This window comes from Siniperca chuatsi, linkage group LG24, assembly GCF_020085105.1.
Source record: "Siniperca chuatsi isolate FFG_IHB_CAS linkage group LG24, ASM2008510v1, whole genome shotgun sequence".
In the NCBI taxonomy this organism is placed as follows: Eukaryota; Metazoa; Chordata; class Actinopteri; order Centrarchiformes; family Sinipercidae; genus Siniperca; species Siniperca chuatsi.
In genome coordinates, this window is record NC_058065.1 from 9,699,907 (window position 1) to 9,727,698 (window position 27,792).

Here is a 27,792-nt window from a genome sequence, read left to right on the forward strand (position 1 = left end):
AATATACACAGCACATATTAAAGGAGGCCACTTCCAGAAGTGTGATATGATGGTATGTGTACTGCCCCTTTTCAGAGCTCACATCAATTGGTTTTTACATGCACACATTACCAACAATTTGGGAATGACAATGTAGCTTTTCTACTAGCAAAGAAGAAAGATTGAAGCATGTGTGAATGTTTTCTGACTCCTACCAGAAAGCATTAGCAGCAGTGTTTTGATTCAAATAAACAAAATATTTGTATAATGAACCAACCACTTAGACATAGTTTAGGATGTACAGAAGAAATTGTTTAAGCTTAAGAGCACGTTATTATGTTATTTCACATGGAACTTTATTACTAACTAGTGTTGTCCTTGTATTATGACCACCTGTCCAAAAGGTCACCAGGTGGCTGTAGAGAGGCAGTACTGTCTTACAAGTGAGACGACACTGTTTGTGCCACCAGTCAGCAGGTTAATAATAATATAAATAGCAACATGTAATACAAATGTTGAGTTGCAAGTCATGTTAAGAACATTTACACAGAACATTTCCTATAGAAAAATGATCCTTTAAAATCCAGTGCCAATTTCCTTCAATGTCCCAGTGCAGTTAACAGCTGAATAAATGGAGTCAAAAGCAATTTGATTAGAATTGAATTAGAATTTGACTAGAACAATGGCTACATTATAGGTCAGTGCAGGACTAAGGTCTTCATTTCTGTGTGAAAGTTAATTTTTTGACCATTTTGATGCTATTTCTTGGTATCTGAAGAGTAATTTACTGTCTTATAAGACATTGATATACCTTGCATAAAGCAAAAATCAATGGTAAAAAAATGTTAAAGACTTAACGCTGATTTGTAGAAAAACATCAATAAAAATATCAATGTCCAATCAGTTGGTATTATATTTTTGCCATTCACCCTCCCTGTCCAAATATGTTAGCATCCCTGATACAGACTGTCTTCGCCTACGTCTAGCATGATAGCAATAGGTACAGAAAAGACACAACATGTCAAAACGCATAGCACTGTCCATATCTTTCCTCGACAGGATGAATCATTGAAACTGGTGATCCACACAGTGCAGTATAATAGCTACATTACAGGGTAACGGGCCTATATCCCAGGCATTACAGAGTACACCTCTTTGACATACAAGGATAATTCAGTCATGAACATTAAATATAAGATTGCAAATGTGTTCTCCACTTTTTCTGTACCTGTATTTGATCTTTATATTGACTCTCCCCACACAAAATGATAAATTCTGCAGCGTTTATCACTGCTGAATCTCATTATGTGACTGTGTTGCCTGTACTCACATCCCACCTTTTGCAGCAACACTGTCTTTCTCTCTTCACACTACAGGTTTCCCGACAGCTCCTCTCTCCATAAAACAAAGCTATTAAATATATGAATATTAGGCAGCACTTTTCAATCATTTCAAATACAGCCAACATAGCAACAACCTGTCCAGTTATTCCAACACAAGTGGCTAAAATCAGAACAAAGACATTACAGTGTGCAATGTGGCACACAGTCAGTTACGATACACCTGTCTCTGTAAACCAAAGATGTTGAGAGGATTTTACATGAAAACATGTCTTTTAGTCAGTATTAATCATTTTAGTTCAGTAGAAAGTCTGGGCTCGGGTAACCAAATAGGTGGAAGTCACCCTGGTAACGTGCATAGAGACGCCTGATGTCCCGCTTGCTGATGCCTGAGAAGTAGTGCTCCACCTTGGTCCTGTTGTAGCGGGTGATGCCTGGAGGAATAGCTGGGTAGGACACCAGCTGGTCGATGCCTGCTGCTTTGAGGATGTACGGGGCGTCTTGCTCCAGTGTTTCGTGGTGGCCCACCACGCTGTAGTGTATTTCGCATGGTGCGCACAAGTCTGCATAAGTCACCCAGTGAATAATGTGCTCACCGAACTGCCGGTCCATGCGGTGACGGCCTTCCAAATCACCCAAGTAACGGACAAAGTCCTCAAAATGCAGGCCAGAGGCGACAAGGTCGCTGTCACGGTGGCTCTTGCGGTACTTACGGATGATGGCTGGAGCGATGTCATGCTTGTACCAAGGCTCAAAGCGTGGGTTCTTCACAAACTTGTCCTTGAATGCAGAAATAAGGCGCTCGAAGGGATCTCTCACGATGAAAAACTTAAAGTAAGTGTTTAATCTGTTGAGGCACATTAGGGTTTATGAGAAAATGGTTGTGTAGGATAACAATTTTACTGATTGGTTGGATTGTCACAGCAGGCATTTCTGCTTTCTTGCTGACTATCGTAAATACTTGACATGCCTTGCAATGCATCATACAGTAGCATCAACTAAGCTAAAAGTTGATGCTATATCAGGAATTGTCATCCATCCACAGTGACCACTAGCACATCCTGCTACCTGGCCCAGACAAGTCTACATGTATCACAGTAACTCTTAACTAACCTGTGAGTAATTTCCTGTGGCGTAAGTGATGAGAGACGGGGCAGGCCGTTCTTCTCATGGTCATGAACAAGGTTTTCTGGGATCTCCTCCACAGTGGAGAATGCTCCTGTCAGTGTTAACAACATAAGTCATCAAGTGAATTAACTAATGAAACAAACAGACCTGAGTCACAGTGGATATACAGCACCATGTTTTGCAAAGCTTTCATTTCATTTTTGGAAGATTGCTGTCATGCTTTGCCCATGTATGTGTACAGCTAACTCACAAAATCCCAAATGTTATTTATCAGCCAATCCTTATCATTTTAGTAAACATGTGCATTGTTATTACCTTTATCCAACCTATACTTACCATTGAGCACAATGAGGACCTTCTTCCATTGTGTGTTGCCCACTTTAGGCGTCTGGCAGAACAAGATCTTGTGTTTGTCGCAGACAAAGATGCGGTCCAGGACAAACTTGCTGATGGAGACGTGAGTCAAATTCCTGAGGCTGCTGTTCTTACATACAGTTGAGAGTAACTCGGTTCGCCTCTCGGAGACTGACTGCCAATCTGCCACTGTAGGTACAGCTGAGGGCTGAGATACACATACAACACTCATGTGACTGACTGCAGAGTTATTGCAGAGAAAAAAAAGTGACTGACTTTGTTTCAAATTAACTCAGTGATGGAGTACAATTGGTAATCAGCTATATTAGTCACCTGATCGGATGGCTTTGGAACTGGTTTCTCTGGGCTGGAAACAGGAATGGGTTTAACCACCTTGGTGCCCGGCACTGTCCAACTCTGACCACCAACCCTCTCTCCATAGTCTGAAAATACATATTAGGCTTATCACATTTACCCCTATAACTGACTGTATGTAGTAATCAACATAAGAAACGCCAGCTTACCATCTACAGCTCTGAAGCTGATGAACTTGCTAACAAACATCAGGATGAGCAGCACCCAGCCGCAAGCCCCAAGGAGCAGCCAGTGGTGCCGCATCGCTTCGCCCATCAGCCGACGGCCATGGAAACACTAAGCGGCGCTCCCACCTATACACACAGACAGACCGCTGACTGACGACTGTACATGACTAGCTAGCTGTTAGCTTAAAAATTTATTGACAACACTATTCCTAATACTAATGTGTTGATTATAAATTAACCATATCAACGTTAAAGCTACCTAACGTTGTCTGCGCGACAAGTTTTGAGTTAGCTGGAGATGTCTAATTGATTATAGCTAACTTACTGAATGGATGCTGTATATGGCCAAGAGCTAGCTAACGTTTCCGCTGTCAGTTGGTTTGATATGGATAGCTACCAACGACTAACGTTAGCTTATCAAAATACAGTAGTTAGCTACCGTTAACTGTATTTAAGGCAGCTAGCTGGTCAGTTAGTTAGCCAATTGCTAGCCACACATGTCCCTCCCAGACAGTGATAAGACACGAAGCAGACAACTTGAACCATGCTAAGTCTTCCTCGGTGAGGTTAATGCAATGTGTCAAAACCGACACAGTACCAGAGCAGCCTTGTGTATTACCTTCTTGTGGAGTTACAGCTGAACACACTCTGGAGAAGATGTTGGATGATGCCATCGCGTCTAGCCTACTGCGTCCCTGTTCTTCACAACATCCGACGGCTAACAAAGAAGTAGCTCCCACTAGCGGCAGCACAGTAGTAACGCACGTTAACTGCTGAAATCCATTAATAGTGTTCATTTGATTTCCACAGCCGTTTTAATCTGTGAACTTGATCCATTCTAGTATCGTGATGATGGCACCTAAAGTCGCTCTATAAACAGTGAAACAGTCAGGACACCTAAGACTGCAGACATGGTGATTTTACTGGGATATGGCCATATTACCAAATGCATGGAGCCCATTTGGGACGAAATATTTCCATTGAATCATGTGTGGCTCAGACAATTGTATGTGGGCTGCACTGTTCAAAAGGCATTGGAATAACACAAAGTAATTTCTCTTCCATTAAATAACGTGCTTAATAAAGGATTAGATGCAATCTTTTCAATATGCAACCATGATAATAACTAATTTCAACAGCCAGGATATCCAATTGAAATTTGAACAACATGCATCTGAATGAGTAAAAAGCTGTATACTGTCCATATCTGATCATAACATCTCAATGACCCAGCATCCCATTTGTATAAAAAGCTTTTTTAAAAGATGCGTATTGCCACATGGATGCCACAATATCAGACCTTACTGCCAAGACAGGACTGTGACCGTTCAAGAAGACATACTAAGACTGAAACAATATCCCTTTGCTGTAGAAAGAGAGGTGGTCTGTCTGCATCCCTGAAACAATGCCCTTCACTGTGAAAAGGTAGGCGCAGTAACAAGCATTACAAACTATATCTGTTTTTTCAGGGAATGGGGTTAAGTTCTAATTGACATTCATGAGCCATTGTTAAGGGTTAATATTACTGTTGAGAACAGAATTTCCATTTATCAGCAATGATTATAACCATTAATCCAAATGTAAGAAACACCCCAAATAAGACATTCAGTTAAGTGCAGAAACAGAAAAAGACACAAGACAAGAGGTCCTTTTATTTCATTTATTCCACTCGCAGAGGGGACAAATTTAGTTTTCGTCAACATTAACAGTCTGCAGACCTGTTGGAAAAAGAGGGGGGAAAAAATTAATGAAATGTCTATTGCTTCAGTAGGTGAATGACAATGTCAGATGGCAGCACACTTACCTTTGCATGTGGTGACTGGAACATATGTGACCAGGGTGTACAGTTTGTTGGGAGAGTCCTCGTCCTCATTACGCTTCCTGGACAGACGTACGCGTATCCTGTACGGCACGTTCCTGCACAACACACACAACAATTTTTCTGAAATTTCTGAAAATAATATTATTCTGAAAAGCTGACACTTTAGACATCCTATTTCCAGTGTAAAGTACTGAAAATAAGATATCTAGACAAATCTGGGAACACAGCGTTTTGTCTTATCTTGCAGTCTCTTTTCCTTGTTGTCAGTATTGAATCAGAAAAATAAAAGTATCTGTAACACTTCACTCAAAGTATTTGTCACCAAGTCTTCCATCCATCATGTGTATTCATTAGCACAGCATTCAGAATATATTCAAATTCTACACATCTGTCCTGAAATTGTCAACCAGTGACTTCTCAGTCGTGTGTGTACAGTAGGCTTCATGTCAGGAGCTGACAATAGGGTAGAGCGATTACAACATGTTCATCACAATTTTTGTCAAAAAAAAAAAAAAAAGAAAGATTGTTTTTATGGACTTTTCTGCCAGTTATGGGAAATTACATTTTACAAACAGTTGTGAGAATTATGCAACATTTAGTATTACAATGACATTAATATTGCTAAGACCACATGTTGGAGATTCATGTGGAGCAGACATTAATATAACCCAGTCACACTTCTTAAATTCAAGCTGGTGGCAGTCACTGATTGACAGCCAGTGCTGCACCCTTTAACCTGCAGTTTACACAGTGTACAAAAAGAAAAATTCACTACAAAATGAAATTAAAGCAATGATTGTCAGACAAAAATACATATTTTGCTATATGCCATCTCACAGAAACCCTATACAAACCATGCCCTTTCCCTGCAGGACAGTGTGCAGTGATAGTAGGTGGGCAGGCAATTACTTTTGTTTGATAAAAATAAACATGTCTATCAGAGATTGTTACGGAGTTAATCAAAACATCGCTCAGGCCAAGTTGGCAGTGCGATTTTGCTCAGAGATGAGTATTAACAGTGCATCATCTCACCTGACACCCTTGCTCCACACTGCCTTGTTGAGGCGAGTGTCAATGCGGACATCAGGAGTTCCCATCTCCTTCACAGCGAACTTGCGGATTTCCTTGATGGCGCGTGGAGCCCTCCTCTTGAAACCCCTGCAACAAGACAACGCCATTAAATCATACAGAATGAATGGATACCAATACTGATGAGTATTTTGTCATTTATCAAACACTTGCTGGTATCAGTTTTGTGCACATAAGTTTGTACTTTTGTCATTTCATTGTATCTGAACACTATGGGTTAACAATTTTAAAGACATTGCTTGGGTGATGGGCATGTGCCATAAATTAAATTTTGTAGATTTATTAAAATGGTACTAACCACATTTTAGCACTGAAAACAAGATAGTTTCATGCTCTGCTTATCAGGGTTTGTCACTGACAACAAACACCACTTTCATATTCCTGGATAAGGAAGGTGTGCTACTTAATGAAACATCTTTTGGATTAAATGTAACTGGGAAGTAGCAAATATAACTGGATAACAGTTAGCTGACAGCATATGCTGTGCATTAATTTCCCTGAATCAAGCATTTCCAGCGCCTTCTGTCTTTGTAGTACTCACACTCCATGGATGCGCTTGTGGACATTGATGGTGTACTCTCTGGTCACAACCTCGTTGATGGCTGAACGCCCCTTCTTTTTCTCTCCTTTCTTGGTTGGGGCCATCTAGAAACAGCATACACACACGCATGTTTTTTTAAGTGTTAACGTTAAATACCCGCTACATCTACGCCTTTTGGAGAAATAGCACCTTTAGCTTAGCTATTTAGCGATTTTTTTTTTGCAAACTTTAACCCGACATGTTTCTGATACACCCAATTAAAGTCTACGGTTAAGATAAAGCTGGCTAGCTCTAATGTTGTTACTAAACGCAAGCTAACCTGCAGCCTAAAGAATAAGATAAATAGCACATACATTAAAAACAGCAACTTAGACCAGTGCTTTACATTAAAACAATAACACTATTCCTAGCGTAGAGAAAATGAGCACTGAACAGCCACGCAATTTGACGCCACTCCGCTCGGATGAATGCTAACGTTACCGTTCGTCGCTTTTTAATTGACTTTAAAGACTATCATCCACATCAAAAACCTCATATAAAAGACAACGCAACACTAATGTGTATATTTAGAAGGAGTATGTGGTAAATTAAGGCTTTAATATCAAAGGATGGTGTTAGATTGTAGAAATAGAATTTCCGAAAAAATACTCACCTCGGCTCTTAGTTGAGGCGGAAGTCGGAAGGACGGACCTAAAGGAGAGGATTGTGGGTAAAGGAAACCGGTCCGTTTTACATGACGTTCCTCAACAACAAACGTACAAGTACTTCGTTCCTGGTGTTGCTACCTCGCTTTGTTTAACACATCAGTACTGTTAACATTTGTATTGATGAACCGGGCAGACGTTGCCAGTATGTGAGCGGAAAGAAATAGAAAATGAAATGACACTTCCGAGAAACTGGTTATTTAATAGAATTTAAAAGACTTTGAGATAATGAAGACTCACTGAGATGTACATCTTTGAATTATCAGACTATTTAGATAAAGCAAAGACAGAAATAAATGTTGTATGAGTAGTATTTATGTTGTAGGTCTCTATTCTGCTTATATCAGTTTATTTTGTTTAGGAACATGTATAGTATGTGGTATGCAGTAATGATTTGGTTTTCTTTTGAATGATAATGTCAGCTGCCTTAAGTGTGGTATTATTGTGAATGAGGTCATCACATATGAGATGGGCCATTGCAATTGTAAGACACACACAAACAAATTCATTAACTGTACAAGCTTTAAACCAGTTTAAGACCGAACATAAGAAGAGGCATTTCAACCATTCACAATTTAACAGATCTCTTATGTTGTGTGTCTGACCAGCTATCAGACACCTACTCTATTTTTGTCTTAAGTGCTCATCAAACACTGTTATCAAACCACAAAAATAATGCCATAAAGTGGCATTTTAACATTGCATACATTTTAAAAGTGTGACTTACAGTTTAGGGGGGCGGGGGAGCCAAACATGCGCTAGATGCAACACTTCCTCCGTAGGACTGTAAGAATTCTTAAAACTCTTTATGAATTAGCCTTAAAAGACTCATTTAAAAAGGTGTTTATATGTCAAATTCAGCACTTACCTCAAAATGCAAAACTTTGCATTTAGTGGTGGTCCTCATAGCTCTTGTTATAGTAATATGTGATATGTGATAATCCTGATAAACTAGCACTACATTTGGATTCCTTCAGGTCACCAGTTGTCCTTATTTGGCAAAATGTCATTACAATTTAAAAATGTCATTCTACATTTATTTTACAGTAAAAAATATACAGCGTTAAACCAGATATCATTACTTGCACATCTCAAAAATGACCTTGAACCTTAGACAAAATAAATATGTAGTAGGAAAAGTGTTTCCAACAACATAGAGTTGTGGTCAGACTAAAAGATAGCGGGCTAGATCAGAGCCCAATCTCTCCATGTCTGTAATGTCACTTAGATTTCAAGTCACAGTTGCATGGCCGGGAGGTGTCATGTTGAATCCAGGGCTCTAAGATAACAGCCTTTTTCCATTCTTATTATGTTCTTTAAGCTGCTCAGTGAAGCTGGTTTGTCCATTGAATTTGTGTCCAAGCACTCACAGCATGCACAATCTGCTCATTTCAAGTGTCACTTCTGGAACTAAGAGTGTTGATACAACATCCCAGAGGTTCAGTTTATCCACCTGTACAAGTCTTTTTATTGTGACTGGATGGTCAACCACTGGAACACAGAAACGTGATGTGAAGTTGAAATTAATTATCTTTTCAGACATTTTTTATCTAAAACAGTCTAGTGTCTTTTCCTATTGGGAACATTTTGACTCCTTTTTGGATGGTGTGGGCTGGTGAACGTTAAGGAGAGGAATTCCACATGGCAGTGTTGGAGATCTGGTACTCTGCAGTCTATAGTGTGCTCTGCACTCACTTCAGTTCATTTCATTTCAGGGAGACATTGCCAAACCATTCAAAACAATTACATCAAGCAAAAAGCAATAATGTTTCCAAAGACTAACAGTTATAACAAATTACATTCATTGAAGGAATAGTTTGGCAGTGCTTATTCATGTTCATTCAAGACCCTGCAGGATGTTTCAGTGTTGTTGTTCAGTAACACTCTGCAGCAAATGCTATAGATTTTCTCTGCAGATATTTTGTAATATGGTGTAAACAAAAAATAGTAATAACATCAAGTGTCACATTATGTGAAGGCTGAACAGTCACTTCATACAAAGCAAAAGACCCGTTACAAAAAATCAACATCTAACCAGTTTAATGCACAGTTGTAGTAACCAATGCACAATATATGAAAACAAAACAGTCATTTGAACTTGGTTAGGCAGGTAAAACTGACAATTAAAAAGCTGCTCTAAGACATTGTACTGCACAAAAAACATGAAGTCATTTTAGGTGAGTTTTATGTTTCTCGTACACGATTCATTACACACCTCCATAGGCTACAATGTCCAGTGGTCTATGGGACAGCACTTGCAGATCATCAAAAACATGTAAAGCATAACTGAATAAGAATCACAATTTTTCATTTGTTTTTTTTTTATTTCCTCTCATGACTAAAAAGGCTATGTATGTAATGAATGTATGTATGTATGTAATGCAATGCGACAGAGTCAGGGAGAGTTAGGGGCTGGAAGAAGTAAAGGCTTAGAAGCGTTCACTTTCATGTGTTTGACTTACTAAGCTTGTTTCTTTCAGGACACACACACCTCAGGCTGTGCTGTGCTGAGCTTACTACTGCTACCAGCTGCAGCAACCTCGGGTGCAGGCACTGACCCACCGTCAGACCTTTCTGGGCCTGAGGTCTGGCCAGCCATGGTCCTTCTGAAGAGACGCATGCTCATCTGCAGCAGCTCGTTGTCTACCACGGGAGTAGTGGGATACTGCTTGGTTAGGCCCTGAACAAAGAGAAATAGATTTAAACATCTTTCTTACACATCTCGCATATTTAAATGACATCCAGAGAAACTGGTTAGAATATAGCTAAGATCGACACAAAGCAATTGCAGTAATAAATTCACCGTCCTGTCAGTGACTGGATGACATCTACCTTGTCATTTTTTAGCAGCTGCCGGCGGATGGCGAAGTCTCTGCGGGCACACAGGGCCTTGCAGCAGGGCCCAAGGTTGCTCAGTAAACCTGCCCTCTCCACCCGCCTGTTCATGGCTGCCATATTCAGGGCCCCCAAGTCATGCTCAAACAGCTTGTCAGCATCTAGCAGGACAGAGTTGAGAGTTTTAGAAGGATAGATCACACAAAGACAGACTAAACTCAATGAAACTAAACAGAATTCTCGATGAAGAACTGCAAAATAATGGCCGTTATCATAATCCCAATTACAAACTGATCAAAATGACTAGTTCTGCAGATTTAAACAATGTGATCATGTTACCAATTTAAAAAAAAAGGAAACATAAAGGAAAGCAAAACAAGCATTGATGTTATAAAATAAAACAAAGGCTATTATTCCATGATGTCAAAACTCTTACCTTTGGGGTCGTCCAGCTCAGACTTGCACACCTCTCTGGCTTGCTCCATGAGCTCAGGCCCAGCAAGTCGCTTGGATATGCCCGCCCTAAGAAGCACGGCCCCTGGTGTGAATCGGAGCAACGCTGCCCCTGCTGCCCGGGGTTCCTGCTTCTGTTTGGGCATCAGGCTGGACCAGTCCACATCAATCACATCCAGAGGACCTAACACACGACATTGGGGGTTTCATTTTAAAAAGGAACTTCTGAGGAGAGTCCTAACAATCTCTTATTTTATAAAAAAACATTTTCTGATAATTTTAGTAGATTTCAGCAACATTTTCCCAACTTGTTCAAATAGTTTTGGAATGAAACAAATCAATCACTCAAGCAGAAGTAAACAAATCATTTCTCAAGTTAAAGAAAGGATAAATACATTTTCATAACATTTCCATATGGATATTTTCCATAAAAAGGTATTTCCTAGTACCTGTAATTTTCTCATCGTCTTGCTGATCCTCTTTTTTCTGGCTGTCAGCCAAAATTTCATCCAGCTCATCATCACTGATTGGTTCATACTCCTCTCCAACAGATGCGACTGACTGACCGTCGTCTTCTTTCCCATCATCGTCCCCTGAGAACATCGCACATAGATTCCTTTACATACGTGTTGGAAATTTTGAATCAGTGTGACAGAAAAATGCATACATGCGTTATCTTCTTACCGTCGATGCTGTCTGTCTTCTCCAGTTCCCGTTGCTCTCCCATGAGATGGTGACTGTTGCTCGGTTTCTCCGGCTCTGGAGGGCTGAAGGCTTCTCTTGGCAGCAGAGGCTCATAGTCGCCCCTGTCCTGTCTCATCATGTCCCCTCGCAGGTCTCCTCTGATTTCACCCCTCAGGTCCCCTCGTCCTGGAGCCCTGGGGTCACAGTGGGGCGGTAGGTCCATCATCATCATCCTCTCCCTCTCACGATCACCGCCTCTGTCACCTCTACTGTCTCTCTCCCGCTCCCTCTCTCGCTCCCGTTCGTGCTGCTGGATGAGTCCTTCAGGGAGTAAGCGTTCTCTGTCCCTGATATCCCGCTCTCTCAGGAGAGGTTCACGGCCAGGACGCATCAGTAGGGGCTCCCGTCCCCTGCTAGGCCAGTCCCTAGGTTCGGGCTCCCAGTCTCTCTGTTGTTGTAGGGGCTGTTGGAGGAGGAGGGGCTGCTGCTGCTGCTGCTGTTGCTGCTGCTGAGGCCGGAGATCCTTTCGGTCTCGCTCCCGCTCCCGCTCGAATGGCTCCCTATCTCTCTCACGTTCCCGACTGTCGTAGGAGCCGGCGCGGGACCTGGATGTGGCCTGCCTCTCAGAGTCAGGAGAGCTGCGTCTGGAGCTGTGGCTTCGGGAATCTTGCCGGTCTGTAAGACAATAGAGACGGATATAAGTTTGGGTGGGATCAGAGTTCGTCTTATTAATTAAGCATGATCCTAAACAAAAAGGTTTAATGTTAATAGATGCTCTTGTTTAGAAATGTAGTGTCAAGATGTGAGTGTGTATCAGTGTTTATTACCTGAGGAGGTGCTGCGGCTGGGCTCCCCTCGCCTCAACTGGTCAATTCGAGACTTCCTCTCTGCCCCTGGAGGGTCATTCACGACCGGCCTCTCTCTCTCCCGCTCTCTCTCTCCTATTCTCTCCCGCTCTCGTTCTCTTTCTCGGTCACGAGAGTTGGTGCCCTGCAGCCTGCCCCGACGAGATCGCGGACCTTGGGGGTCATCTCGGTGGGCTGACTCATTGGATGGTGATCGCAGGCGTCTGGATGATGTGCGGCTCTGGTTGCTTCCCATGCTGCTGCTGCGCGTCTGCTCTGGGGGAGGTTTGCGGAGCAGGGGCTGGGACATGAGGGGCTGAGGAGTCAGAGTCTGCAGCAGCATTGGAGGATCCTGGGGGAGTAGAGGGGCGATGGGAGGGGGGTTGCATCGCTCCCTGTCCCTGCCCATCCTCGGAGCACCTCTCCTCAGAGTCTCAGCAGAAGCCCTCTCAGCGGGAGCCAGGAGTGCTTGCGTTTCCAGTGGTCCTCCTCGGTCTGTGACCTCCTCATCTGACCAGTCACTGAAGTTGTCCATTTTGGACAGTGGAGACGGCTCTGCGTTGACTCCAGTACTGCGGTGATCAGGCCTCATCGAGGGTGGTGGCGTCCGGGGACCTTTCTTCCTCTTACTATGTGGTTGATGGGCTGACGAATCCTCGTCAGACACATCAGATTCTGCTCCTCGTGACAGTTTCCTCTTTCGTTCAAGCGCCTTCTTCTTGGCCCCTTTCCTGGGGGAGTGTAAGGGTGGAGGTCCATCTGTAGAACTGCCTATTGGGGGCTCAGGGTTGAAACGATCTCCTGCACCAGCCAGGCTGATGCCACCTCCAACCTCCTCTTCTTTGCGAACCTTCTTCAAGCCCTTCCTCTGAGACTTTGTCTTCTTTTTGCCCTCCTCATGGGACTGGGAGCCAGCAGTGTCTCTGTCTTCGCTGCCAGTGGCGAGGGCTGAAGGAGGTGGAGGCGGCGTGGGTTCTCGCTGGTCTCTGCCTCTGCTACGGGAGTCAGACAGGGTGTCTGCAACAAGGTGCTCTCCTCGTCTGTCGCCTCCTCCTCTGCTTCGTTCCACACGAGGTTCCAGGTCCTCAAGGCGGCTGCGTGCTTCTCTTTTGTCCCCGGCTCCTCTGCGCTCCTCATCCTTCCAGTGACTGGGCTTGTCATCAGATGGAGCAGCCCGTGGTGGAGAACGTAGCAAGGGCTCCTGGGGCCGCACCACCTGGCTCAGCAGACGATGCTTGTCGGCACCTGCACACAGAACAGTCACATAACCACACTCAGTACCTTTAAAGCATTACAGCTTTGACAGCAGACTGCCTCTCACTGCAACTTCTGGGCTACCGGTTGAGGCTCTTCATTGGAGGCAATGTGCCACAATTACTGTGAAAGCTAAATATTATATAATTTGATATAAATGCCCTTTCATTTAAACTCAACTAACTAAAAGGCGCCATTTAAATTGGCAATGACTGAAATGGAGAAAAAAAAATATCAATACACAAGAAAGTGCACTTTACTTTAGTGTTCTAAAGAATAATTTGTCTTTCATACATTTCTATTCCCTTTGATATTGTTTCATTAGCGATAAAAAAGGGACAGCCAATGCTGGAATGCATACAACCAAAAAACAAAACCTTTAGGCGATACAATTTATAAAGTGTAAAGTTATACCAAAAAGAAATAAAACTTAAAATGATTAACAGTGCATTTCCCTTTATCAGAGAGTGTGTTTCCAGTATATAAAAAGTGCATTCCCCATTAAACAGAAGTGTGTCCTTTCAAAAAGAATTTCCCTACTGTCAGATGGAGGTGGACACACTGGGCTGGGGAGGAGGGGCTGTGGGTGGAGCTTGGCCTGCCCTCGGCCAATTGGGCGCTCACTTTTCTCTTCTGCACTGTTGTAGCCATCGCTGTCTGCCGGACTGAGGTCCCGTGTTGCTCGCTTAGGTGAGGTTCGCGGGCTCGGGCTGCTCTCCACCCTGGGCCTCTTACGACTAAAGGGAGAGGAGAATTATTACATAAATATGGTGTTGAGAGAAGTAGCACATTCATTGCTACGTAAATGTTTGGAGAATTGTAGGTATTGTGTTTCAATGGATAAAAGTGCTTCTGAATTTTTGAGAGTAAAGCGTGGTGTTCCACATAGCTCACTTCTAGGAAAGGTTTTTCTAAAAAAAATTTGAAAACATTATTTTCAGATTATAATAGGTTTTGTTTCTGAAAGATTTAAAGGGCATTTTGATAAGAGCAATGGAATTGGTAAAGAAATGGCTTGATATAAGCTGTCCTTGAAGTAAAAAAAGTTTCCAATTTTTGGACATCTACGAATACTTCAGCGGTTTGCAACCTTGGGGTCACAAGGAAAACTTTAGTAAAAGGGATGAATCTATGAAACTATTTTGAGTGTAATTGTAACAGTAAATACACATTAACAGTAACACTTCACTAACTGTACAGTTTGAATACTGTGCTAGTGTACAGAAGAGGTAAAGACAACTTGTAAATACATTGAGTAGGCTGATACATGCCTCGTCTTGCGATCGTCCCGGGTGTCTCGAACGGGCCGGTCATCCCTGACGTCATCTCTCCTCTCCCGCCTTTCCTCTCTCCCTCTCTCTCGCTCCTCCCATTCCCGCTGCCTCTCTCGCTCCCGCTGCTCCCTCTCTCTCTCCCTCTCTCTCTCCCTCTCCCGCTCCCTCTCTCGCTCCTTCCTCTCCCTCTCTCTCTCCCGTTCCTCCCTCTCCCTCTCCCTCTCCTCGCGCTCCTTTTCCCTCTCTCGCTCCCTCTCCCTCTCCCGTTCTCGTTCCCGCTCTCTCTCCCTGGCCCGCTCCTTCTCGGCCTCCCTCTCCTTCTCTCGCTCCTTTTCCCTCTCCCTCTCTCTATCCTTCTCTTTCTCTCTCTCCCTGTCTCGTTCCCGGTCGCGGGGCCTGTCCTCTCGTCTGTCTTCTGCTCTATCTGTCCTGCGCTCCTCCCTCCTCTCCTCCCTCTCAGACTCCTCTGATCTCCCCTGGTGTCTATTTGGAGAGGCTCTTTGATCTGGGAAAACAGAAAGTTAAAAAGCTTAGCCAAATAAATTTAAAATAAAAAAACTATCATACATTATATGTGATCCCAGTTCAGATTTTGTATAGGCTTCAAATAAAGCAAACCCTAACTCCCACCTCTTTCTCGGTTGTCTCTGCGATCCCGCTCTCCATGCCCTCCTCTCCTGTCGTAAGAGGAGTCTCGGGCTGGCTCTCCTCTCCTGTCACCCTCATAGCGATCTCGGTCTGAACCCCTCTCAGAGCTTCTTTCGGTAGCACTGCGATCGGTGCTCCTCTCTGCACTGCGTTCACGCACCGCACTGCTCCGTGACTCCCAGTTGTCATGGCTGCTTTCCAGTTGCGAACCCCGGGAGTTTCTGTTAGACCCTGAAAAAAGACATGAGGAATGGTACAATGGTGATACATTAGATAAAGGGCACAGTAGTGTGCTGTAAGCATTACCTAAGAAGCTCCTGTTATTAAACATTTTCTTATGGCCACAAATAACACAAACTATGGATATAAAGGCTGAATGTAATGTCAGTTCTTGCCTTTATCAGACATTTCATTAGCACGCCCTCTCCCTCGTCCATTCCTCTCAGCTCTGTCTGTCCTGTTCTCCGTCCTTCCATCAGCTCTCCCTCCATCTTCGCGTCCATGACCTCTCCCATAACTCCTGTCCTCCTGAGCCAGGTCCTCCTTCCTGTGGGTGTCAGTCCTCTCCCTCTCCTTTTCTCGATCTCTGTCCTTCTCCCTCTCCCGTTCCCTCTCCCGTTCCCGTTCGCGGTCACGAATTTCCAGTGACTCTCGACTGGAGCGGGTCTCTGTCCTGCTCTCTCTGGAATCCTTTACATCCCTGTTGTCCCGGTGGTCGCGAGAGTCTCGGATTGTTTCCCTTCCTCGATCGCGAGTGTCCCGTCGCTCACGAGCCTCTCTGGTCTCCCTGTCATCGCGAGTGTCCCGTGATGAGACCTGTTCGGAGTCATAGTCCCGGTCATCGCGGATGCTGTCCTTCTCTCGCTTGCTGCGGCTTCCTGTTTAGAAGAGAGACACAAAGCTTAACAACTGATTTAAAATCAAATAAGCTCAATATATATTAAAGATACAGTATCGGTCCCAGTCCTGCCCACTTCTAGAGAGGGAGGAATAAACAACTAATAGATTGCTACATTTCCAATCATAACCCAAACAATGCTGTGCAAAATGACACAGATTCTATACAGATCCACAGTCGTTTTGAGGTTAGAATGTAATATGTATGGAGCTCGGAAAAATAATACTTTTGATTATCGATGAATCTGTCCAAAAATATCTTTGCCAGACCAACAGAATAAATCTCAAAACAAAATTTTAAACAATATAAAATCAACAAATCTTCATATTTGAAAAGCTGGAACCAGCAAATGTTTGGCATTTTTGATTAATAAATAACTTCAAAACGATGAACTGTTTATAAAAATTGTTGACGTTTAATTTTCCATTAATTGTTTCCACACAAAATATCTGTCTGTACTTCTAACGAGATCAAGTGAATGACTGGGGTTACGTAAAATGTAATAACCCATGTTTAATTATTTAAGTTTCTATTTTCCACTCAGAGAACCTTTACTCGCTATTAACAGAGACTTAAGACACCACAAATAAAAATCACAATGAAGTCTTACAACATATATTATAGTTATAAAACACTCCAAAGCCAAAGTGTGAAAAATACAAACTGAAAATGATTTTTAAGAAACTTGTGCCAAAATCACTGGTAGTGTGCAAGCAGACTTCACACTCAAAAGCATTTAATGTGGTTTAAAAAAAAAAAAAACACACAAAAAGATATATAAAAAAAAAAATATATATATATATATATATATATATATATATAAACAGACAAGAGAAACGAGACAAACAAATACAGTAATAGAACACAAAGTTACCATCTCTGCGCTCATGTCTGCTGCGCTCCTGGGCAGGCGGACTCCTTTCTCTTTCTCCACGGCTCCTCTCGCGACCCCTGGAGTGGCGCCGGCTGGGGCTCGACCTGTCAGATCGGCGGTGGGGCGAGGAGGTGCTGTGGGAGGCAGGAGGTGATCGGGAGCGCCGGGAGCTTGGAGGGGAGGCCTGGGCTGCTGTGCTCCGGTGGTAGGTGGGAGAGGACGAGCGACGGCGACGAGGAGACGAAGAATGCCGCTGGGCAGAGGAACCTGAATGGGAGGAAGGGGAGTGGTGGCGGGGAGGAGTGGGGGTGCGCTGGCGGCGTGGAGGAGAGGGAGACCTGCAGTGACAAAAGACGGTTATTTCCTGGCAGGCACCGTGTCAAATATTTACTGATTAAACAATATTATGAGGAGTTTATTAAAGCCTTGAGCAAGAAAACCTTTGCTCAGTGGCCCACATGTGCTAACCTGCGAGGAGGGGAGGCCAGCACAGGGGTCTTATGGGACAAAGCTTTAGGGGAGGTGGATTTCTTCCTGGCTGAGGGTGAAGTGCCCCTGGAGGGAGATGACACACTACCAGAACGCTCCTCTGATGTCACTGACCGCTTGGCCTTGTGGGAACTGTCTGATCGGTCCCTATAAACAGCACGGTTATGGTCAAAAGGATGAGCGTTATAATGGAAGATAACTGAAGATAATTGTGAAGAGAATTTCCTTGCACAAATGACCACAAAGAACACTAATAAGACTGCCATGTTAATGGTGATTACTCAGTGAAATGGAAAGAATATTAACATGTACACATACTGTGTGATAATATTATTTAGTTGACCCATGATAGATCCACACCATACCTGCGTTTTTCCTTCTTCTCTTTGTGCTTCTCTGTATCTCGTCCCCGATCTTTTCCATCCTTCTGCTTCTCCTCAGACTTCTCCTTGTTTTTGTGCTTGCCTTTGTGTTTCTTCCCAATCACAGGAATGTCCAGAGGGACTGGGGGAGGAGGACTGGGGGTACGGGGTCCTTTCTTCTTACTGTGGCTCCCTTTTGAAGACCTGGTTGGAAGAGCATAGAAAACATCCTTCATATCTTCCTCAAATATTATTATTATTATTATTATTACTACTACTACTACTACTACTACAAGGGGGAAGGTTTTTCACACATGTTGAACTAAGGAATCCAGGAAAAATTATTTATAGACACATAGTAGAGCTATCTGCACACAAAACTTCATCAGTTCTTCCTTGCCAAATGACAAAACTTTCCACCAAATGTCACTGAAGTCTGTTGAGTAATTTTTTTAAATATCCCGGCAACCAAAAAACAAGCCCAGTGCGCCCAGTGCCCACTCTCAGACTCCTACCTGGCAGATTCTGTAACACATTCTGACATCTTCTTCTCTTTCTTCCCAGAGCCTGGGCCTTTGGTTCCACTTTTGTGTTTTGGGGATCCACTGGACTTCCTGGGTGAGGGTGAATCTTTATTGCTTAACTGCTCAGGGGAGGCCTGAAGGACAGAGATGACAGATGAAGTTAAAATTCAAATCAGAGTCCCTCCTTCGGACAGCTACTTCAGCGAGGGCAGTGAGCTGTCCAGCAGGGAGAGATACTTTAGAAAATATCCAAGCAAAGGTAGAAACTAGTTACTTACCTTGGGCATGGCAGTGGCTCTTGTTTTGGTGTGGGTCTCATCTTTCTTGATGACAATCTCATCCCTCTTTTCCAAGTTCTCCTGCTCCAATTTCATCAGCTCACGTTGAATCTTCTGGCGCTTCATCTCCAGGGACAACTCGTAGTCGTAATCACCGATATCTGAGTCTTGAGGTCAAACAAAAAAAGAAAACAACCAGAGGCTTCTAAAGAAAAGTTCAAATCTTAGAATCTGTCATGTCAAAGCCATATTAATGTTCATTAGGTCATTTCAAATTGTTATGACATTAACAAATCATTGGGTCACTTGTTCTTTAAACTTGAACAAAACAAGCTATTGAACCTTCACGATTGGTTTCCCACTCTGTGGGCTCTTCTTCACTGGCTGGGGTGCACTCCTTTGTGATCTTTATATCTTCCTTTTCCCTGTGTCGGCCTCTGGTGGAATCTCTCTGCAGTGGACGAACGGACGGACACACACACAGATGTTAGATTGTTGCATCGCTTCCTTTGCTTCTTCTTATTCTATATAGGCTATGTGTGTTGCAGTTTCAAAAGATTTTTCACATTCCAAGTCAGACTCAGGGTCAGCAGTGGCCTTTTCTTTATTTAAAAATCAGCCATTATTTACACTTTCGGCAATAGATTATTACTTTAATAAAGTAGAGACTGAAGGAGCAGAGAACTCACTCTCGCTGTGGGGGATGTGGGCTCGTCTAGGTCTCGCTTCAGGTTTTCTGGGTCAACATCCTGTCTTTTATTCTTCATCCTCTCCCGCAGATCACCTGTGGGTCTCTCGGCTGACCTGCTCCATTAAGACATACACAAACAAAAATACACACAAGTTCAATATAAATTATATGAAGCTATAGATAATAAGCCATTTGTTCATGTGGACAGGAGGACCACAAAAAACACAAAGAAAACTCAATAACAACAGCATTAGAAATTTACAGGAATCATGGGTCCCAAAACTTAAGTCCTGAAAATCACATTCTATAATTTCACAAAGAAATCCTGATTGCCAACATAGATTAAACAAGCCATCTTACCGACTAAAGCTAAATCCTTTGCCTCGTGGCTGAGTTCCATGTGTGTAGCGACAAGTGTTGCCGTAACTGCAATTACCGGTCTTCAGCCAATTTCTACAGTGACTCTGAAAGACATAATCAAATGAGCCTGATGAGATAAGGCAACACCCACTAAAATGAAACAGCTATCACAGTAGGGATACTATGAAGATATCATGTTCACATAAAACACATAATATATTATCAGACTGCTAAAAAGGGTGCTCCCTCTTAAGGGTCCCTAATCAAGGTACTGAATCACTAACAACTCTGCAACAGGAGCACAGGTTTGTGGCCAACCCCGATCTTTGACTATAGGTTATACATACGTCAGCAGCATTACTCCCAGTGCTGGGGCCGAGTCTTTCAAACACACTGGGCCGGCGGGAGGGGGCGGTGGGGTTGCTGGTGCTGCTGGTCGTGGTGCTGCTGCTGCTGCTGCTATCAGATATGGTTTTTGAATTCTCCACTGTTACCTTCCGCCTGATCTTGGACATTCTGCAGGACTGGAAATATGAAAAACAATGCTTAATGAAATGTCTTTGGGTATTCATCTGCATCAATACAACTATACACTACATAATCTAAGACTTTAGCAGGAATGTTAAAGAGTTAATGGAATAACTCAATGTCATTAAGTTATTCCCATCTTTGCTGCTGCTTCTCAACACTGAGAAAGGTTACTAACAGTAACCGGTTTAGATCAAATGACATTAAAAACAATATTTCTGAATCTGTGGTCCACTGAACTTTCTCTGCTGTGTGATTGCATTGCCAGTGTTGCACTACCAGCCCTGAATTCATTCATTCCGAGTGCAAGGCTGCGTATTTTAGCACCCTAAATTGAGACTAAGAAGATCATTTTAATCAAGCAACTTTCCTGAAACGATTGGAGTGTATACACTGGGCTGCCTGCAGTTTTAGTTCTCCTATAGGTAGCGACACATCCAAAACATAAACACATGCAAATGGCTTGGCCTGTTGTTGTCTGTGCAGCTGCTCTGCGCTTACTTCTAACGAGCAGTCTTGCATGCTAGCTTAAGGTTAGCTAAAGTTCCTAGCTAACTACATGACTTTAATACTGTTGTTTAAGTGTCTTACATTCATACACGTGTATGTGAGATTCAAATGTTCAGCCGGTTAATGACTGACGTTAATTATTTTCCATGCCGCATGCTTGAAAAAACAAGCGAACGGAGGCTAATGCTAAAGTTAGTTAACCAAAGAGCTAATGACTTCATGTTTTATCTTAGCGCGGGGCCTTCAAGCCACCTTCAGTAGCGTGCCTGCTAGACATTGTGTAGAGAAAAAATCCGTCTCACCCAAGATATTAATTCGGTGTCTCATCTACTTTAGTCCAGTTAGTGGATTCAGCACTAGTAGACATAACAAGGCTTATTCTTTAAAATCAAAGGCAGAAACTGCCCTGTGTGCCTTCATATTGGCGGAGGGTGCGCATCATTTGTCCTCCTCTTCTTCTTCTTTTTTTTCCTTCGGCTTCTTCTTCTTCTTCTTCTTCTTTGATGTTTCACGGCAGTTGGCATCCACGATGTTGCATTACCGCCACCTTCAGGTTTTATTCCCCCTTAGTGTCCATTCATTTTACAGCCGTCTTTCTACTCCAGTCATCCTTAAAAAACTAAATAACCTAAATTTCCTCCCTGGAACACTGTCTCCACACTCTAATAGACTTAACGTTGTCCTCTATCCGCTCTAATTTTCGTAATTGTGTCATAATTTCTTGTCTTTCTTGTGTACATCTCCTGCATGATATAAGGACATCTCAGCTGTCTCAGCCTCATGGCATAGATCCAAAGACCTGTTGCATGTTTTCCTATGCTCAGCCTGCTTATTATGACTTGCTCTTTCTGTTTTGTTCCGCTATGTCTTAACACATCTGGATTGAATGTAAATGTCTCCCCTTTATTGCATTATCCAAATGCTGTTGCCACTGTTGATTTACCTTTCTCCACACTATGCGTTTCCCCTCTGATTTGGATCATTTAATATTGATTTCAACATTTTATTGCTTCTTTTGCCAATTTGTCTGCTCTCTCGTTTCCCAGGACACCTGAATGTGCTGGGACCCACATGAAGGAGATGTTTTCCCCTTGCCTAACTATTCTTGAGTTATTAAACAAGATTTCATAAAGCAGATCCTGATGACTTCTGGCTGTACCTGTCTTAATGCTTGCAAGAGCCGACACAGAATCACTACATATTAAAACATTGCTACAACTAATCTGTTCAGACCATTCTAACGCCATCAACATGGCAAACAATTCAGCTGTATACAGATTCAAACAATTAGATGTTCTCCTGCTATATCCCACCTGGTAACTAGGTACAGCAACTGCAGACCCTCTTGCATTTGTTTGGGGATCCTTTGATCCATCTGTGAAAATCTGAACACTGTCTTTATATTTACAGTCCCTATAACTATAGTATTCACTGGTTAAATCGGCAGTCTTATTACTGTGCTTAATATTAAGTAATTCCAGATCTACACATGGATTTTCTAATTCCCAGACAGGTCAATGTCAATGCAGCCAACACAGACCGTAAGAAGTTTAAAGCTTTTGATCTGGACCTGGTCAAATGTGGCCTAGACGTGAAAAAAGCAGTGAAATCTCCCCCCGTAATTTTTTGCATTTTCACAAACAATTTCTGATTTATAGTCTGATTTTGGTAAAGCCACACACATTTTTTGCATTTGTAGCGCCCCCTAGTGGTCAATTTGAGTGAAACCTTCAGGGTATGTTTCAGGCACTTATGTGGACACATCCTGTAAGTTGTGATGATTGGCCCAGCTGTTGTTGACTTTGGTCTATTTATGTGCTGAGCCACGCCCTTTTTGAAGTTCATTGGTCAATGTCTTGAAAACTACATAAGATATCAACAAGCTTTATAGGGCTTTTGATAAGCTTCATCTAATGAAGATCCACCGAAAATCTGGTAGCAATAGGACCTACGGTTTAGGAGGAGATGTCAAAAATGTGTTTTCCAAAGAGATGGACTTGTGTGAGGAGTTTCAAGTCGATCGGACTTAAGGTGTGAGGGGCATGGCCTGTTTGGGCCTTAATTACAGCGCCACTATCTGGTCTCATATTTCTGTGGAAGCACTTGCACATCATTTTCAGTTATTGGGCCAAGTTTCGTGTTTCTAGCTCATTCCAGCTTACAGCAGTTTGACAAATAATAATAATAATAAACAGACACAAACTCAATAGGGTTTCAGCCCCTTCAGGGCTTGAACCACTAAAAAGAAATAGATACATAATCTGTAACTTCAGTCAGTTTAATCTTTTTTATTTAAACATGTCCACAAATTGTCCTTAATCAATAAAATGTAGCAACTTTTCTGCACCGTTTATATGTTTTCTGTATATGCATACACTCAAAAGAATCTCTGCAAAATAGACACCCATAGTATATGTTAGAGGAATGTTACAAAACATATCTCCTTAAAGCAAAAAATACCTTGAATAACACTCATAATATCCCTAACATTGTGTACTATGATTACGGCTCTTACAGGCTAGCTGATCTTTTATTGATACTACAAAGTCTGTCAACAGGCTTCATTCACAAAAATGGACTTTAAAAAAATCAACCTAATGGCAGATGTAACTGCTTAAGCAGTTTGAGGAGGACTTGTTGGAGCTTGTGTTTTCTCTATAACCTTGAGAGCAATAGTCTTCACAGCAATCAGAGCTTCATTGCAGGCCTTGGAAATGTGAGAAGGTGGCAGAAGGAAACCATAACGCCCGCGGTCCTGGAGCTCAAATGTGAAGGAGTACTTGATGCCAAGGTTGTACGCCCAGTCATCAGAACCACCAGGAGCCAAGTCTAGAGAACAGACCATGACACTCATGTGTACTGTGTCAAGCTAATTTGGCACTAAAAATAAGTCCCAGTAATAAGTACTTACATATTGTCTTTCCTCCAGCACCATATTTGTAGGTATTCCTGTAATGTCTTCTGATTTTCTGGGCAGCTTCTTGGACCATCTCAAGCTTTTTAAAAAAAGAGTGCATTGATACAGTTGACAGCCATCATGCAGAATAAAGTCTCCAAATACTCTGGAGCTTATTGCTTAAATAGGAAACCACTTAGCTTGAGTGTTTGATTGATCGGCCACTGACCGAAACACTCACCAGGTCTTTGTGGTTCTCTACTTCATCTAAGCTGCAGGAGTATGGGAAGAGCAGCATCTGAGAGTAGGAGTGGATGCTGAGGTAGAGCTGAACTGAGTCCTTATGACTGCGCAGGAAGTTGGCCACAGCCTGCGACTCTGGTTCCGACTCGGGGAACGCACCGCAGTAGATCTCAGTGCAGGGCTCACTAGAGGCCCCCTCAGCTGGAAGAAACAGTATCACTTTACCTTCTAGATGCTACTGAGGCTGTCATAAATGATCAAGTGATAAACAGAAGACAGAGTTCAATGGGTTTATCAAAAGGAATCAAACAAGGGAAACTAGCTACAGATCATGTGTTCTGTGAATGCCCATTGCTTCCACAATATTTGAAAGAAATCAATGAGATTATGGAAGAAGTATAAATAAATATGTTTGATATTTTTTAAATGCAAGTAAGACAGCACTTGGGTGAAAATGGGTGAAAAGGGACATTCCCACAGTTGAGGACAGGCTTAATGTGACTCAAGATATTTTTGTATTGGAGAAATTAACTTTTACTTTAAGACTCTTGCCTCTTGCCTTGCCTTTTTGCCTTTCTCTGAGCAAAGGTAATTATATATTAGTCTCTGTGGCTCTATAGAGTGGTTAATATTAATTGTTGACTGTTCATAAAGGTGCAGTATTTGCACCAATCAATGAAAATATATAGTGAAAGTAAAATGTCTTCTACAACACACGTGTTCTCAGAGGATCGAAACGAAGGTACGTCTACACTTGAAATAATTCTGCATTAGAGGACAAGGGGTGTTGGGAGGGGGCTGTAATGTGAGACGAAGACTTACTGCACCAGTTGGCATCAAAGTTTCTGTTGAGGTCGACCCCGATGCAGCTGCTGCTCTTGCTGACAGAGCGGTTCTTCCTCCACATCCTGTTCTGACATAGAAAAACCAGGGACAGATCATGAATCCAGTTGGAATTGCTTCCTTTACGACTGCTCGAGCACTTAACAATACAGGAAATACCATGTATTCTTACTGTTGTCCACGTGTACTCATATCCATCAGGGTTCATAACAGGCAGGACATAGACATCCATGTTGTCCAGGATGTGAGTAATGTCTTGGTTTTGTCTGTAAGATGACAAAGACTGTGGGAGAAAGGACATTGATTTTAGTGCTAGACAACTGTGAAACGGACCCGATAGAAAACCTAAACACATTTCCACCCTATTGATGCTAGATTTAACATACTCACATATTGTACAAACCATAAGCAGAAAGCAGGAGCGATCCACTCTCTGGCATGGATGCCACAGTCAATCCACATTGCTTTCTTATTTGGTCTGTTATTTAGAGACAACTGAGGAAGAGAGATCAAACGTTAATCTGAGGTATTATGGACTTCATTCAGAGTGTCAAAAAACAGTCAGCTAATTTCTCTCACAAGTCAGCTCTGTAACAGTTTCTGAACACTTCAACTAAAAATACTTATTGAAATAATTCTGGTTAATATGTGCTGAATTTAAGCAAAAAAAAGTTAAAATGATCAACAAGCATCTTTATCATCATTGCTGCTTATTAGGGGATGGATGAGTGCATACCTTCAGAGCGTAGAGGGGTCGCTTCTCATATGAGGAGCCAATGAGAATGGTTTTAACCTTGCTGGGGTTGTCCTGTTGGGTCCTGTTTATCCAATAATAGATCTACAATGGAGAGACAGTGTGTTTGGATGTAAACTGTAATATATCCACTAAGTACATCTAGACTCTCCAATGCAATCCAGTCCAATAGTTTTTTTAAACACCTCTTAATATACCACTGACTGTGGCCTTAAAAATGACCATGGAGTTGAATTAACACCTCTCTGACACAATATCAACAAAAACTGAATGTTATGAAGCTGGAATCTGTTTGTTAAAGATGGTAAGCATACATCCTCCAGACTGTGATATCTCTCGTAGAAAGTTGAGCCGCTTCGCGGGTCGGTGGAATCGTTCCTCGTCTGCATTTCAATCAACTCGTTGGTGTTGGTCAGTAGCACCCTAAATGAAACATACAAGTAAATGACATCCATATAAATTGCACAACTGTCATGAAGCATGATATAATTCTTTGTGAGTATGTTTTCAGACAACATACTCATGTGTTATGGCGTGTTTCTGTAGCAGATCTTTGACAGTATCTGAGCTGTTTGCAGGAACAAACAGGTGGACCTGAGTTTCTTCTTTGATGTACTGAGGTGAAACAGGCTGCCATAAAGCTGTCTGGGAGAAAATGTGTCACATATTGATTCACAGGAGGAAAATAAAATAGAGCAATTACTCACAAAGAAAAATCAAATTTCTACCTCATAATGAGTGGACACATTCTTCACAATGTCCACTTGTTCTTGTGTTTTAGGGTTGATTGATAGAATTTGATCCCTGAATAAAAAAAAAATACATTGTCCCTTGTGAATAATGCAGACCTCTCTGGGCCAATCATAAACATGTCACAATGTTTTCACCTGTATTGTTGACAGTTCCAGAATGCAAAAGGGAGGTGTATAATGTCCAGAAGTTTTGTTAAAATTGTGTCTGTGTTAACAAATTCATTGACCTATAGAGTTTACATTTGTGTTCAGGTACCATAACATACATGGAGTAAGGGTGTGTGTTTGCATAAGTGTTTCATAACCTATTTTCTTTGTGGAAAACTGTTACCTGCCCTTCCCTAGATAACAAATAAATACATTTTCTTAAAATTTTTCACCAAATAAACTTACCACGTTTCTATGCAGTGTCCTGTCTTCAGGAGTTTGTCCAAATTCATTAAAACAAACAAAATCAAAGCAGTTTTCATGATGTCAGGATCCACACTAGAAATGACAGAGGTTTGTTCAAACCATGGGGGTAGGGAGACATTATTGATTAAAACACTGTTTATTTAGAAGTTAAACATTACTTCTTTTTTTTAACTGAGGGCATAGATCAGCCATCATGGCTGAGAGGGAACAAGTCAGTATATTGCTGGTGCTATATTTTTAAATACACAAAATAAAATTAAATGTAAGCTTTACAATAAGACTTCTGATTAATACAATGGAATACTATGGAAGCAAATAATGGAGCTTGTGAAATGATGCCGACTAATAATTTCCCAGCCTGCAGTTGTATATCACCTTTTGTGTGCGTGTGAAAAAGAAATTGCATGCTTGTATCTGAATGTGTCTTCTTCTTTTCCTTTCGGCTGTTCCCTTTCAGGGGTCGCCACAGTGAATCATGTGCCTCCATCTAACCCTGTCCTTTGCATCCTATTCACTCACACCAATTAACTTCATGTCCTCTCTCACTACATCCATAAATCTCCTCTTTGGTCTTCCTCTAGACCTCCTGCCTGGCAGCTCCAACCTCAGCATCCTTCTACCAATATATTCACAGTCTCTCCTCTGAACATGCCCAAACCACCTCAATCTGGCCTCTCTGACTTTATCTCCGAAACATCTAACATGAGCTGTCCCTCTGATGTACTCATTCCTGATCCTGTCCGTCCTCGTCACTCCCAAAGAGAACCTCAACATCTTAAGCTCTGCTACGTCCAGCTCTGCCTCTTGTCTTTTCTTCAGTGCCACTGTCTCTAAGCTGTACAACATCGCTGGTCTCACCACCGTCTTGAACACCTTTCCTTTCA

General features: G+C 42.3%; 4 protein-coding genes across 6 annotated transcripts; all 4 read right to left on the reverse strand.

Annotated features, from left to right (window-relative positions):
• Window positions 1-313: 313 nt before the first annotated feature.
• Window positions 314-4,167, reverse strand: chst10 (carbohydrate sulfotransferase 10). 2 transcript variants are annotated; one of them, XM_044187103.1, is made up of 6 exons: window positions 3,963-4,167; window positions 3,326-3,469; window positions 3,135-3,244; window positions 2,784-3,009; window positions 2,433-2,538; window positions 314-2,166 (listed from the first exon to the last, which is right to left on the reverse strand). In XM_044187103.1, exons 2-6 carry the CDS (start codon window positions 3,429-3,431, stop codon window positions 1,614-1,616), a joined length of 1,101 nt encoding a protein of 366 aa, XP_044043038.1. In that variant the 5' UTR covers window positions 3,432-3,469; window positions 3,963-4,167; the 3' UTR covers window positions 314-1,613. The 2 variants fall into 2 exon arrangements, with proteins under 2 accessions (XP_044043038.1, XP_044043037.1); XM_044187102.1 differs by lacking the exon at window positions 3,963-4,167 and adding an exon at window positions 3,669-3,920.
• Window positions 4,168-4,989: 822 nt separating this feature from the next.
• rpl31 (ribosomal protein L31) lies at window positions 4,990-7,504 on the reverse strand. Its single transcript, XM_044187104.1, has 5 exons — window positions 7,448-7,504; window positions 6,796-6,899; window positions 6,198-6,323; window positions 5,148-5,260; window positions 4,990-5,061 (listed from the first exon to the last, which is right to left on the reverse strand). Exons 2-5 carry the CDS (start codon window positions 6,897-6,899, stop codon window positions 5,030-5,032), a joined length of 375 nt encoding a protein of 124 aa, XP_044043039.1. The 5' UTR covers window positions 7,448-7,504; the 3' UTR covers window positions 4,990-5,029.
• Window positions 7,505-9,522: 2,018 nt separating this feature from the next.
• zc3h13 (zinc finger CCCH-type containing 13) lies at window positions 9,523-21,507 on the reverse strand. 2 transcript variants are annotated; one of them, XM_044187100.1, is made up of 20 exons: window positions 21,309-21,507; window positions 20,316-20,492; window positions 19,969-20,072; window positions 19,607-19,724; window positions 19,260-19,368; window positions 18,918-19,084; window positions 18,631-18,773; window positions 18,119-18,319; window positions 17,733-17,900; window positions 17,265-17,602; window positions 15,888-16,370; window positions 15,475-15,723; window positions 14,842-15,349; window positions 14,195-14,307; window positions 12,299-13,561; window positions 11,472-12,146; window positions 11,237-11,380; window positions 10,771-10,971; window positions 10,332-10,495; window positions 9,523-10,179 (listed from the first exon to the last, which is right to left on the reverse strand). In XM_044187100.1, the coding sequence occupies exons 2-20, from the start codon at window positions 20,481-20,483 to the stop codon at window positions 9,976-9,978; spliced, it is 5,520 nt and encodes a 1,839-aa protein (XP_044043035.1). In that variant the 5' UTR covers window positions 20,484-20,492; window positions 21,309-21,507; the 3' UTR covers window positions 9,523-9,975. The 2 variants fall into 2 exon arrangements, with proteins under 2 accessions (XP_044043035.1, XP_044043036.1); XM_044187101.1 differs by having other exon boundaries at window positions 19,607-19,721; window positions 21,309-21,506.
• A 1,767-nt stretch (window positions 21,508-23,274) lies between these two features.
• Window positions 23,275-27,021, reverse strand: cpb2 (carboxypeptidase B2 (plasma)). Its single transcript, XM_044188550.1, has 11 exons — window positions 26,888-27,021; window positions 26,471-26,546; window positions 26,263-26,387; window positions 26,057-26,165; window positions 25,725-25,826; window positions 25,379-25,483; window positions 25,161-25,271; window positions 24,968-25,058; window positions 24,144-24,346; window positions 23,918-24,002; window positions 23,275-23,835 (listed from the first exon to the last, which is right to left on the reverse strand). The coding sequence occupies exons 1-11, from the start codon at window positions 26,962-26,964 to the stop codon at window positions 23,621-23,623; spliced, it is 1,299 nt and encodes a 432-aa protein (XP_044044485.1). The 5' UTR covers window positions 26,965-27,021; the 3' UTR covers window positions 23,275-23,620.
• Window positions 27,022-27,792: the final 771 nt, after the last annotated feature.